Source organism: Zonotrichia albicollis, chromosome 23 (assembly GCF_047830755.1).
Source record: "Zonotrichia albicollis isolate bZonAlb1 chromosome 23, bZonAlb1.hap1, whole genome shotgun sequence".
In the NCBI taxonomy this organism is placed as follows: domain Eukaryota; kingdom Metazoa; phylum Chordata; class Aves; order Passeriformes; family Passerellidae; genus Zonotrichia; species Zonotrichia albicollis.
In genome coordinates this window covers 2,210,140-2,224,221 of record NC_133841.1, presented here as the reverse complement: position 1 = coordinate 2,224,221, position 14,082 = coordinate 2,210,140, and the positions used below count along the sequence as shown (strand labels likewise).

Here is a 14,082-nt window from a genome sequence, read left to right as displayed (position 1 = left end):
GTGCAAATGAGTTTAGCACTAATTACCATGCAGTGCCTGTAATCACATAAAAAACTTGCTGAGAGGTGGAGGGAGCGGAGCTGGGGGGGGCAGCGGGCGCTGTGGCAGGGGGGACACGGCGGGGGGACACGGCGGGGTCCCGGTGGCTCCCCCGGTGTCGCGGTGCTCGGCTGGGGGCAGGTGACGGCGACAGCGGTGTCACCGGGGCTGGCGGCGGGGGCAGATGGCAGCTCCTGTGCCGTTCCGTGCTGTGCCGTTCCGTGCTGTGCCGTTCCGTGCGGCGCGGAGCCGCGCTGAGCCAGGGCGGCAGGAAGGAGGAGGGCACGGATGCCCTCAATGCCCCCCATCCTCCTCCTCAATGCCCCGGCTGTGCCACCTCTGCCCACCCGGTGACATTCTGAGCGGGGCTGGCACGGCACGGCCCGGCACGGACAGGGGGTAGCCGGGGCTGTGCCCTCTCCATCAGCCGGGCTGGCAGCCGGCGGGCACCGCGGACGGGCTGGCTCCGTGCCCGGCCGGAGGATTAGCCGTGCCATGGATACGGGCTCCGCAGGGAACGCCGTGCTGCAGGCCTGGGGCTCCGCTGGCACGGCACGGCACGGCGCGGTGGCATGGCATGGTAACGGTGTGACATGGCACCGTGCAGCCTGGCATCACCCGGTGTGCCAGCCCCGGCCGTGCCCATCCCGGGGGGCTCCCGCGGCTCCCCCCCGCCCGGGAGGCAGAGAGTTAACGCGGGACCCGCCGCGCTATAAATTTTGCATCGTGCGGGGCTGGGGGGAGCTGGGCGGGAGCCAGGGGCGTCTCTAGGTAACAATAAACACCCGGGCAGGAGCAGCTGGTGCCCCGACCGCCTCTGCATCACAATGCCGGAATCACGCTAATCAAGCACCCGCACCGCGCCCGCACCGCGCCCGCACCGCCCGGGCACTGCTGGGGCACTGCCCGGGCACCACCGAGAGGCTCCGGCCGGGGAGGGGCCGGGCACGGGCAGGGCATGGCCGTGGTGAGGGTCTGGGTCCGGCCATGGGGAGGGTTTGGCCATGGGGAGGGTGTGGGAGTGGGGAGGGTTTGGCCGTGGTGAGGGTCCAGCCATGGCAAGGGGTTGGGCAGGGTGAGGGGCTGGGCATGGTGAGGGTTTGGCAAGGGTGAAGGTCTGGGCAAGATGAGACTCTGACCATGGTGAGGATCTGGTCATGGTGAGGGTCTGGGCAGGATAAGGGTCTGGTGAGGGTGAGGGTCTGGGCAGGGTGAGGGTCCAGCCATGGTGAGGGTCTGGCTGTGGTGATGGTCCAGCCATGCTGAGGGCTCTGGTGTGGCAAAGATCTGGCCACAGTGAAGGTCTGGCCATGGTCAGGATCTGGCCACAGTGAGGGTCTGGCCACACTGAGGGTCTGGCCATGGCAGGGCCACCCCAGGGCTCACATGCCACCCCCATCAGTCACCAGGGAGAAGGGCCGGTGGCACAGACCCCTCCTGCTCCTGGCAGAGCATCCAGACAAGATGGGTCTGACCCCTCCAGCCATGGCCGCTGTCACCGGTGACACAGGGCACAGGGCCAGGCTCTGGTGACACCACCAAGGCCACCACGGTGGCACTGTGGCTGGTTGTCCCAGCACTGGGGACCAGCCCAGGACCCCCAACACCTTCCTCTCCCCAGCATCTTCCTCTCCCCCTGATGTCCCCAGTGGCTCCAAGGGCCTGGAGTTTGGCCATCACCTCTCCACCTCCCTTGTGCTAAGAGCTGGGATCCCTGGGGGTTGTGTCCCCTGTGATGTGCCCCCCATTTCTGTGGGCAGGCTGGGGGTGCACGGGGCTGTGGGGACGGTGGCAGCAGCAAATGTCCGAGGGGTTTGGTGGCCCTGGCGGACGAGGTGTTTGCTGCGGTGGCAGAGGGGTGTGGTGGCAGTGGTGGCAGTGGTGGCTCAGGGGGTGTGGTGGCAGAGGGGTTTGGTGGCCCTGGTGGCTCAGGGGGTGTGGTGGCAGCGGTGGCAGTGGTGGCAGAGGGGTGTGGTGGCAGTGGTGGCCCTGGTGGCTCAGGGGGTGTTGTGGCAGGGGTGGCTCAGGGGGTGCGGTGGCAGAGGGGTTTGGTGGCCCTGGTGGCTCAGGGGGTTTGGTGGCCCTGGTGGCTCAGGGGGTGTGGTGGCCCTGGTGGCTCAGGGGGTGTGGTGGCAGAGGGGTGTGGTGGCCCTGGTGGCTCAGGGGGTGTTGTGGCAGTGGTGGCAGAGGGGTTTGGTGGCCCTGGTGGCTCAGGGGGTGTGGTGGCAGTGGTGGCCGCCGTCCCCGCTGGCTGCCGTCTGCATTCCAGCGCAGGAGGCAGCTGTGCCACCCCCCAGTGTCGCTAAATATTAATGCTGCCCTACATTGCGCCTCGGCACCTGCCACGGGCGAGCCCCGCCGGCCCTGCGGGGCTGGGCAGCTGCCCCGGCACCACCGCCCGGCCGGGCCCCCCCGGGCTGTGCCAGAGGGTGCGGGGGACGCGCCAGACCCAGCTGGGTCCCCTCCCCAGAGACAGGAGGGACAAAACAACCAAGGTGGCACTCGCGGCGGGGAGGGCAGAGAAGGGTTGTGAGCCCGCCGTGACCCCTCAGGGATGGTCCCAAGAGCAGATTCGGGGCAGGATTTGCTGGCAAAAGGGAAAAGCATCCTCGGCTGAGGACGTGCCGCTCGTCACACGAGTGCCAGGCGGCAGCGGGGGTGGCCCCGGCGCCCGCCTTGAGCCCCAGCCAAAAGTCCAGAGCCGAAAGTAGGGGGTGATTGATGGCAGCGTTTGGCTCGTAAGGGCACCCGGCGGCCCAATCCTCCCGCGGCCCCAATTCCTCCCCTGCCCCTATTCAGAGATCATGTTGTCTCATGTTGGTCCCAGAGGCGCCATTAATTAAAAATACATCCAATTAAATGGCAGGTGAAAGCGTGCAGCCGCGGCCCCCCCGCGCCTTGGCTCAGCTGCGCCCGTGGCAGCGGGGAGGGCGATGTGCCCGCCCGGAGCGCGGTGCCAGCTCCTGCCAGGGCCCTGGCCCCATCCCGGTGCCCGCTGTCACCCCGCCTGTCCCCCCTCCCACAGGCCGGGCGGGGCAGGTGGCACCTGGTGGCAGGAATGTCCCCAACATCGAGGCGTGCTCAGTGGCACAGGAGCGTTGGCACTGCGGGGACAGGGACAGGGGGTGGGTGATGGCCTCGGAGGTGGCACCGGGGGGTACCCGGGGCTGGGGACCCCTCCCCGGGCCGCGGTGGCTCCGCGTTGTCGCTAATTGGAGCCGCTAATGGCGGGCGCTTCCCGCTCCGGGTGCTGCTGGCAGGAGGCACCAGCTGTGCCACCGCCCGCGCCGCCGCTTTAATCAAGCTGCCGGTGCGAGGGGACAGGGCCAGGTGGCCCCGTGGCACGGGGATTGTGTCACCTCCCCCCCTGTGCCCAAGGAATCCGCACCCCATCCGTGCCCATCGAACCCCATCCGTGCCCACCAAACCCCACCCGTGCCCATCAAACCAAACCCCATCCGTGCCCATCAAACCCCATCCATGCCCACCAAACCCCATCCATGCCCATCAAACCTCATCCATACCCACCAAACCCTCTCCATGCCCATCAAACCAAACCCCATCCGTGCCTACCAAACCCCATCCGTGCCCACTAAACCCTATCCGTGCCCACCAAACCCTATCCGTGCCCACCAAACCCCATCCATGCCCATCAAACCTCATCTGTGCCCACCATACCCCATCCATGCCAATCAAACCCCATCCATACCCACCAAACCCCATCCATGCTCACCAAACCCCATCCGTGCCCACCAAACCCCACCCATGCCCACCAAGCCCTCTCCATGCCCATCAAACCAAACCTCATCCGTGCCCACCAAACCTCATCCATACCAACCAAACCCCATCCATACCCACCAAACCCCACCCATGCCCACCAAACCCCATCCATACCCACCAAACCCCACCCATGCCCACCAAACCCCATCCATACCCACCAAACCCCACCCATGCCCACCAAACCCTCTCCATGCCCATCAAACCAAACCCTATCCGTGCCCACCAAACCCCATCCATGCCCGTGCTGCCACCCAAAATCCACCCGTGCCCTCAAAATGGGGCATCTTGATGCCAAGGGATGGGAAATGCCATGGGATGAAGATGCCCCCCATCCTTCCCCCCAAAACTGAACCCCAACACCTCGTCCATCCCCCACCCGCGGCCTCCAACACCTCCAAGGGATTTTTGTTGGTTTTTTGGTTTTTTTTTTTTTTTTTTTTTTTTTTTTTTTTTTTGGGTGGTTTTATCCTTCTCAGTCCTTTTCTTCTCTCCCCTTTCCAAATGCCAGCGAAAGGTGTGAACGGGTTTTTGGAAGGAAACGTCTAAATTGGATGAAAAACCTTTAATGCCGACAGCCGGAGCAGCTGGAAGGACAAATATAGCCGGGGAGGAGGAGGAGGAGGAGGAGGAGGAGGACGGGGACGCGGTGGGAGGTGGTGGCCGTGCCGAGAGCGACACCTGGTGACAGTCACCCCCCCACCACCACCACCCCGGACACGCGTGTGAACACGCGTGTGCCAGCGCAGGTGTGCGCGCACCTTGTCACACGCGTGTGCCCGCCCGGGAGGTGCGAGGCCTTCTCCAGGTGGGAATCCCGACAGGATCCCGCGGGATGAGGGTGGCCCGCGGGGATCTGCTCCATGGGAAGGCCCCGTCCTCCTCTTCCTCCTCATCCTCCTCATCCTCTTCCTCCTCCTCACGTTCCATCTCCATCCCCGCTCCAAGGATGCTCCGGAATGCGATGGACGGCGCCACCACCGCAACCCCAGCGCCGTGAGGGCACGGCGAGGATGAGGAGGAAGAAGAGCCGTGCCAGATGCCACATTTCGATCCCATGGAGCCGGGAAGGGTGGGATGGAGCGGGCAGGAACGTCGGCATGGAGCAAACACGGGAATAATCCAAGCGGGGAAGAGCCGAACGCCGGAGAGATTTACAGCGGGCAGCCCCCCGGCCATTTGGCACGGCAGCTGCTGCCGAGGAAGTTCAATGCCAAAATAAATTAAACGGGATAAAACGGCCTGGTCACCTTTGCATCGGGATGCCGCAGGAGCCGGGACCACGTGGGGGCTTTGTCTGGCGGCAGCGGGAAGGGAAAGTGGGGTTGGGATGGGATTGCGATGGGATGGATGGAGCTCAGGGTGGCATCGCATCCTTTCTGAGGCCTCGGAGCCCGGAGGAGCCGCGGGCACGGAGCAGGAGGGCCGGGTTAGGGATCCAGCCGAGTGCACGGGGCCCAGCTGCCCCTCCATAAACCAGGGGAGCCTCTGGGTGGGCGCTGGGGGCTCGCTCCTGCCTTGCCAGGCACCGGGGAGCGCCCGGCGCCGCCGCCGCCCCCCCGCCATCTGCACTGGGATTTTATTTTAAGACGTGTCAGCGCAGGGATCGGAAACAGGCGAAAGGAGAGCGAGAAAGCCGGGGCTGGAACGGGAGAGGGGCGGCAAAGCCGGGGCTGGAACGGGAAAGGGGCGGCAAAGCCGGGGTTGGAACGGGAAAGGGGCGGCAAAGCCGGGGCTGGAACGGGAGAGGGGAGGCAAAGCCGGGGCTGGAACGGGAAAGGGGAGGCAAAGCCGGGGCTGGAACGGGAAAGGGGAGGCAAAACCGGGGCTGGAACGGGAGAGGGGCGGCAAAGCCGGGGCTGGAACGGGAAAGGGGAGGCAAAGCCGGGGCTGGAACGGGAAAGGGCGGGGATGGAGGCACGGACACGGAGCCACGGCCCCTCCAGCTCCCCCCTCACCTCGGAGGGGCTGTGCCACCCTCAACGAGCAGGAAGGAGATTCTAGGATGGCTCCACCATATCCTAAATTCCTGCTTGGCTCGGGAGGGATGGGAAAAACCGCCCTGAGTCCTTCAGGAGCCACGGCGGGGTTGGAGCAGCACAGGGTAAGGGCATGGAGGAAGGCACAGCTCCCTTCTCCTGCCCTCACAGCACAATCCATCCTCTCCAGGCACCCTCTCCAGCACCCAGAGGCTGCCAGGAGCTGGGAGAGGGTTTGGGGCCAAATTCAACCTCAATCCTTCCCTCTCCATCACCCAGAGGCTGCCAGGAGCTGGGAGAGGGTTTGGGGCCAAATTCAACCTCAGTCCTTCCCCTTCCCACCTCCCCACCAGCTCTGGGTTTCCCATTCTCACCTTAACCCAACCACCCCCTGCTCCAGCTCGGGCATCTCCCTTTGAGCAGGGGGAAACCCAGGGCTAATGATGGCTCAGAGCTTAATTAGAGAGTGGAATTTGGGGGCTTGCAGAGGCTGGCAATGCCAAATCCCACCCCTCTCTCCAGGAGGGAATCAAAGGCTTTCCAAGGAAAACACAAGTTACCGTGGGATTCCAAAGGCTACAGGGGGGGAAGCAACGGAGCAAAAGGCAACCAAGATATACAGTAACAGGAAATATTTAATTTTCCAATCTCCACTTCTCCATTTTTATAAACTGAAAAGAAAAAAAAAATTTTTTTAATATATTACAAAATATCTGTACAGAGACAAAGGTACAACCGAAAAAAGGCGCGCTTGGTCTCCGAAGGAAACTCGGGAGAGGTACAGCGAGAGTCTGAGCAGAGGCTCCTCTGCTGGGAACTGCTACGGGGGGAGAATTTGGGATTGAACCCAGAGCCAGGCTGGGGGGAAGGAGGGGGGAGCTGCCCTCACTCCCTTGTCTGTAACTAAACCCTCCCAAATGCACAAATCCCACCCGACACCGCCAATCCTTTTGTCTTCCTTGAAAAAGGTAAAAATGAAACAAAATAAAATAAAAGGGTGGGGGGGAAATAGATGAAAAAGAGGTGATGGAAACCAGGAGTGGCCCCACAGCCCCCCAAGATCTGACCAGGCTGGTTCTCCCCCCCAGACCCCAGGAAAGGCTCATGCTGGGACCAGTTAGGAAAAGCCACTGGGAGGGGAATGAGGAGGGGGGCTCAGAGGAAGGAATGATGGAATCACCTTCCACAGGAGCCCCCGGGGGCCCTGGGGACAGCTGGCAGCTGCCACGGAGCAGGGAACAGATGCCTGCAATGTCCATCCCTGGCTGGGGCTGGGACAGGAGGCACCGCCAGCCCCTTCCCAGCCCTGCTGCAGGAGATGGAGCTGGGCCAGGGAGGGCCTGGGGACACCCAGCTGGGAAAGGACCCCCTAAACTGGGACTGGTGACCCCCAAAATGGGACTGGTGACCCCCAGACTGGGACTGATGACCCCAAATTGCGGCTGATGACCTCCAAACTGGGACTGGTGACCCCCAAACTGCGGCTGATGACCCCCAGACTGGGATTCATGACCCCAAACTGGGATTCATGACCCCCAAACTGGGATTCATGACCCCCAAACTGGGGCTGATGACCCCAAACTGCAGCTGATGGCTCCCAAACTGGGATTGATGACCCCCAAACTGGGATTGATGATGCCAAACTGGGAATGATGACTCCCAAACTGCAGCTGATGACTCCCAAACTGGGACTGGTGACCCCCAAACTGGAATTGATGACCTCCAAACTGGGATTGATGACCCCAAACTGGGATTGATGACCCCCAAACTGGGACTGGTGACCCCAAACTGGGATTGATGACCCCAAACTGCGGCTGATGACCCCAAACTGGGAATGATGACCCCAAACTGGGATTGATGACCCCAAACTGGGATTGATGACCCCCAAACTGCAGCTGATGACCCCTAAACTGGGGCTGGTGACCCCAAACCGGGACTGGTGACCCCAAACTGGGACTGGTGACCCCCAAACTGGGACTGGTGACCCCAAACTGGGACTGGTGACCCCAAACTGGGGCTGATGACCCCAAACTGGGATTGATGACCCCAAACTGGGAATGATGACCCCAAACTGGGACTGGTGACCCCCAAACTGGGGCTGATGACCCCCAAACTGGGATTCATGACCCCAAACTGCGGCTGATGACCCCAAACTGGGACTGATGACCTCCAAACTGGGACTGATGACCCCCAAACTGGAATTGATGACCCCAAACTGGGATTGATGACCCCCAAACTGGGACTGATGACCCCCAAACTGGGATGATGATCCCAAACTGGGGCTGATGACCCCCAAACTGCAACTGGTGACTCCCAAACTGCAGCTGATGACCCCAAACTGGGATTGATGACCCCAAACTGGGATTGATGACCCTAAACTGAGATTGATGACCCCAAACTGGGAATGATGACCCCAAACTGGGAATGATGACCCCAAACTGGGATTGATGACCCCAAACTGGGATTGATGACCCCAAACTGCAGCTGATGACCCTAAACTGGGATTGATGACTCCCAAACTGCAGCTGGTGACCTCCAAACTGGGACTGATGATCCCAAACTGGGACTGGTGACCCCAAAACTGGGACTGGTGACCCCCAGACTGGGATTGATGACCTTAAACTGGGATTGATGACCCCAAACTGGGCCTCAAAGCCACTGTGACACCAGCATGGGGAGCAGGAGGCCCGGCAGCTTTGCTGGGAATGTGCCAGTTTGCAGAGACAATAAATAGGCAGCAGCTTCCTAAGAGGATTCAGCACAGGAACGAGACTTTTCCTTCCAAAGAGGATGGGATTGGGAAGAAAAAAAAAAAAAAAAAAAAAAAAAAAAAAAAAAAAAAAGCAGCAGCGGCAGCTCCATGGCAGCTTGGAACTGGTGCCAGGAAAATGGGAAATAAAGAAATTAAACCCCTCTCCTAAAGCCCCTCGGTGGGTTCAGTGCACTCTGTGTCTCACAGAACTTCTCTTTTTTTCTCTCTGCACATCAGGCATGACCTAAATTTAAAAAATAAATCATCAAGCCAACAAAAACAAAAAAAAAATCCCAAACCCTACAAATTTCCAATGGGAATTCTGCAAACTGCATCGCTCCTCAGTGTTGGGAGCCAGCGGTCCCTGCATATCACCAGCAAATAAAAAATAAAAAATATAGCTATATATTGAATTTCTCTCCCTTCCTTCCTCCCACGGCAAAGCTGGGTAAGGCAGGATCTCCCCAGGTGGAGAAGCATCACCTATTCAGGTGCATTTATTTAAATTTATCTCTCTGTATAAAAAAAGAAATTAAATCCTGTTAGTAGCAAGAAGGTCTCTTGGCCCACCCCAAAATTCCCCTCCCCTTTAACACTCCAGAACTGGCTCTAAAATTAAATGTTTTCCATAGGAAAGGTCTACTTGGAAAAAAAAAAAAAAAGCTGATAAATAGGTACCTTTGTTTTATTCATCTCTTTTTAAGTCTCATTGAAATGAACAGCGCAAGGGTCTGTGGGAGGAGAAAATCCATCGTAAATACTTCCTTGACAACAACAAAAATAGAAATATGCTCATGGAAATGACACAGGAACACCTGGAAAACCTCAAAGGGCTGAGATGGGACTGACCTCGGCAGGATGGGCAGCTCTGGCCCAGGATTCCGGGCACAAATCACTCCCATCTGCTGGCAAATCCCACCAGATGTTGGGATTTTTGCTTCCTCTTTTTTAATTCTTGAAGAGGTTTGAAAGTTACAAATGGCAGAAATCCCTGGTTTTCAGGGAGGTGTTCTCCTCGGCTCTTAAAAAAATAAAAATTAAAACAAAAGACACAAAAAATAAAAGAAAAGAAAAAGACAATTCCCACTGCCAAGTTACAGCAGGAGGGATCCAACACCCAGAGATCCTTCCCAAAAATCAATGTACTAAGGCTGCTGTCACAGGGGGCAGGACTGGCCCTGGAGCAGAGGGAAAACTGGATGCTTTATGGAAAAAAAAAAAGCAACATCAGATAAATCAAACACAACCAGAGTCACATCCCAGGTCCCCATGCTGGGATAACCCATCCAGGTGCCTCTGCATCCATAAATTCCCCTTTTCATTTGTTCTTTCATTTTTTTTTTCCTTAAGGAAATGGGGAAAACAAACAAACAAAACAACAACAAAAATGAAACCGCTTTGGGGAGCAGCCTCTCCCCAGCCCTCCCTGACCCACTGGCAAACTCCAGTGCCCAGCTTGGGGTAACAGCATTTTTAAAATTCCTTCTTCCTTCCACTCCTACTTTTCCATCAATTCCCCCCCCTTCTCCTGGCTCAGTTTGCTGCAGGGTTGGGATTATTTTTGTCACTAACCAAGCAGGGGAGGCCAGTGGGGACCCTCTGGCATCTCCTGAGCGAGGGAGGGATGCAGCAGCTGAAATGCGGACGAGACCTTGCTCTGGCCAAAAAAAAAAAAAAAAATTAAAAAATTAAAAAAACAAAAAAAAATCAAGTCCTGTGGCTAAAGGAGAGGAGAGGCAAGGGGGGGATCCCAGGAATGTCAGTAGGGAACCCCCCGGCCCCGGCCTCCCCGTGGAGGCACTCGGCCAGGCCCTCGGAATGCCTTCCCGTAGGAAGGCGGCGGCGCCTGGGTTGGGGCAGCCCAGCTGTGCCCCGGTGCTGCCCCGCTGGCAGCGCCCGTGCCCGGCCCCAGCTCGCTGTAACTCTGCACTTTGGTGGCCTCTGGATGCAGCAGCGCGGTGCTGTTGCTGCCCTCGGCTTTGCCGAAGGCGTGCACGCCGCTGAGGGGCGCTCTGGCGAAGCGCAGGTCCTGGTCCCCGGGGAACTGCAGCGAGCCCGTGCCCTGGTAGGCGCTGCTCTCCCCGAGGTGGCTCACGGAGCCCAAGAAGGTCCTGCTTTTCCCCAGGGCTTGGGCAGGAGAAGGTTCTAGCAGAGCGTGGCCCGGGTTGCCGAGCTCCTCGGCACCGAATCCCCCCTCGGAGCTGTCGCTGCTGTGAGTCCTGCCGGGCTGCGAGCGCCCGTAGCGCGGCGGCTCCTGCGGGGCGAGGCCGAGCGGCTCCGGGTCGGGCTGCGCCAGGAGCTGCAGCAGCGCAGCCGTCACGGCCGGGTTCAGCTCCTGCGCTGCTCCGCACAGATCCTCTTGGGCCACGGGAGGAGGCGGCGGCGGTCCGGGGGGCTCGGGGGGTCTCTTCTCTGCTGGGACAATGGCAGGAGGACACGCTGTGGAAGGGTGACTTCTTTTAAACACCGTTTCAAACAGACACAAAGACATTTTTCTAAGCAAATCAAAAGCGAGCCCTGCCGTAAGGCCGCCCGCTCGGGGATGCTGTGGGAAGAGTTTGAACTGGCTGCCTGGGAGATCAACGTTCATTAACAATGTTCATTAACGCTTTCGCCCCGGCCCCCGCGCACCCAACAGCTGTCCTAACACCTGGGCAGCCGTGCAGGGAATTCCCTGCCGGATCAAAGGCTGATCCCGACATGTGGAGCCACACGCCAGCCCCGTGCTCCCCCAGGGCAGCGAGGCCGGGATGTGCAGCCTTGCACAAACACAAACCCGAGCCCAGCACACGGCTGGCAGCTCCCGAGTGCCCCCTGGGCACCCCCAGGGCAGCGGGCACCCGATCCTGCCCCTTCCCACCCACCCAGCCAGCCCTGCTGCCAACAGAGTCCAAAACAAGTCCATCCCCCGAATATTTCATGAGCAAAACCCTTCTGCTTCCTCCCCGTGCTCCTTCACCCCTGATTTCCTCCCAAATCAGGGTTTGTTTCCCCTCCTGTTAAAAGAAAGCTCCGTCACCCCCAGCCCACCCTGCTGTGTGAGGGCGAGGAAGCACAAAGGAGGTGGGAGATGGAGCAGAGCCCTGCCCTGAGGCAGTGCCACCACGGCAGTGCCACCACGGCAGTGCCACCAGGGCAGTGCCACCAGGGCAGTGCCACCACGGCAGTGCCACCAGGGCAGTGCCACCACGGCTGCAGGTGCCACCATGGCAGTGCCACCATGGCAGTGCCACCACGGCTGCAGGTGCCACCATGGCAGTGCCACCAGGGCAGGTGACAGCAGGGCAGTGCCACCACGGCAGTGCCACCACGGCAGTGCCACCAGGGCAGGTGACAGCAGGGCAGGGAGGGGACACAGCTGCTCCATCCCTGCCTCCTCCCACAGCAACACACCTGAGCTGCCTCCTCTCCCTCGCCCACTGGGGAAGGAATTGCTGGCGATGGCAGAGCCCACGGACACCTTTGTTGGAATCACATCCTCAAATCATTGGCAAAACTGGTTATTAAAAAGGTCAAACTTTATTGTGAAAACCAGTAGTCTTCCAGGACCACCCCTCCACCCGTATCCGTCAGTCCACTTTGAAAACTAGATTGTATTGAAATCCAGAAAAATAAAACAACAACGGGGAAAAAAAAAAAAACAAAACAAAACAAAACCAAAACAAAAAAAAAATAAACAAACCCCAAAAACAATCTTCAGGTAAAATTTGTAAAGCCAAGCTGATCTGGGGGACAGCAAATCATTCCAAAGAATTATCAACAGAGAACAACGGCATCGAATTCCATCTGCTCTACAGTAACCTACTTATCTTCCAGGACTAGGGCAACAACAACAAAATAAAAAAAAAAAAAAAAAAAAAAAAGAGGAGAAAAAAAAAAAAAAAAAAGAAAAAGAAAAAAGCACGATCACAACTGGCTCGTGGTGGGCGGGTGTTGAAGGCACGAGAACACAGCACGTTCAGCTACATTGCAGGAGGTGGGATCGGGCCAAAACAGGCTCCCCGGAGAGTCTGAGACAAACTCAGGAGGCGCTTCTACAATTTGGTGAGGTCGTCACAGGCTGTTGCTAATAAATTCAAAAAATCAACAGAAACAAAAAAAAAAAAAAAAAGACATGGAGACATTTACACTCACCTTTGGAAAGGAAATCCGAGAGCTCACTGACACAAGCAGGGGGTTTTAAACTCGTTTGGTTCAAAAATCAGCTCCAGGTAGAACCAGGCACTTGTGGGTGCTCAGGTTTTACTCACACAGCTGCCACTATCCCTCCCTTCAGCACTCACCACTATTTCAGCTCTTTAAAATCACCTCTGCAGGTTTATTTATTTATTTAAGAGGGGATGGTGAAAAAGAGCTGGGAAAAATGCAGAGGTGCAGCAGCATCCTGTGCAAAAAACCTCCCTGGATCTGCAAACTGATTGCTGGGGGGGTTTGAGGAACAAATGACCCTCCAAATTTCCCTTGCGCTTTTGGGCAAACCCCAAAACCTCCAATTCACCTGCACTGGCCCACTCCCAGTGGAGCACTGATGGATTTTGGGGCAATATTTGCCTGTTTGGGCTGTTTAGAGCTGTTCAACCTCCTGAGCTGTCCAGCACTTACCGCAGCAAGGGGAGTCAGGGTCTTTCCTCCTCATGTCCAACCACATCCTACCCCCTTCCCTCCTCCCATCCACACCCCTGCTGCCTCTCTCCCATCACTCCAAGCCCTCATTGCTGGCTGCAGCACTCTCTGGGATGCTCCCACCAGCTGTGTGGTGTTTCTCATTTACCTGTGCTCTCCTCGGCGTGCCTCGTCGGGCTTTTCCTGGAGCCGCGCTGCTCGCCGCTCTTCTCGCCGTTGCTCTCCTCCAGGGTTATCCCAGGCTCCTGGCTCTTCATCAGCTGACTCAGCAGAACTGCCAGCACGTTCTGCATGTCTCCCTGAGCGCTGGCTGCCTCCGGAGTCTGCTGCTCCTCCTGCACCTCTGCGGGCGGCTCCTCCGCCGCCGCCTCCTCCGCTGCCGCCGCCGCCGCCGCCGGGGGCTCGTGGTGCTGCTGCGCCGTGGCCTCGGTCAGGGCCGTGATGGACTGGTTGAGAGCCTCCAGCTGCTGCTGCATCTCGGGGTTGGAGTGCACGTTGAGCAGCTGGGCCATCTGGGGCACGCTCAGGTCGGTCTGGCTCTGCAGCAGGTTCAGCAGCACGGCCAGCTCGCTCTGGTTCAGCTGCTGGGTGATGTCGCCCAGGCCTGCGGGACACACGGGGAAGGGCGGTGGGGAGGTGAGGGGTGGGATTGTGGTATTGCACAAAGGTGGTGAACAGCCCTTGCCCACATCCCATTGTCAGATACAGCCCTTCCCCACAGCCCAGAGCCAGGAACAGCCCTTCCCCACAGCCCATTGTCAGATACAGCCCTTCCCCACATCCCATTATCAGATACAGCCCTTCCCCACATCCCAGAGCCAGGAACAGCCCTTCCCCACAGCCCATTGTCAGGAGCGGCCCTTCCCAATATCTCATAGCCAGGAACAGCCCTTACCCACAGCCCACAGTAAT

At 58.7% G+C, this 14,082-nt stretch overlaps 1 protein-coding gene and 1 long non-coding RNA gene across 4 annotated transcripts in view; one reads left to right on the top strand and one right to left on the bottom strand.

Annotated features, from left to right (window-relative positions):
* The first annotated feature begins 643 nt into the window (after window positions 1-643).
* Window positions 644-5,074, top strand: LOC141731545 (uncharacterized). Its single transcript, XR_012583609.1, has 3 exons — window positions 644-1,006; window positions 4,328-4,624; window positions 4,765-5,074. It is a non-coding gene; the product is annotated as an uncharacterized LOC141731545 (long non-coding RNA).
* A 4,142-nt stretch (window positions 5,075-9,216) lies between these two features.
* CDK12 (cyclin dependent kinase 12) overlaps window positions 9,217-14,082 on the bottom strand; it is a 58,451-nt gene continuing 53,585 nt past the window's right edge. Inside the window, exons 13-14 of one of the 3 annotated variants that reach the window (XM_074557825.1) lie at window positions 13,319-13,774; window positions 9,217-10,986 (exon numbers count right to left, since the gene is read on the bottom strand). In XM_074557825.1, the coding sequence (XP_074413926.1) occupies window positions 10,307-10,986; window positions 13,319-13,774 (1,136 nt within the window). In that variant the 3' untranslated portion in view covers window positions 9,217-10,306. Of the gene's footprint in view, window positions 10,987-12,044; window positions 12,614-13,318; window positions 13,775-14,082 lie in introns of those variants that run through there. The other 2 variants (XM_074557826.1, XM_074557827.1) reach the window with 2 other exon arrangements.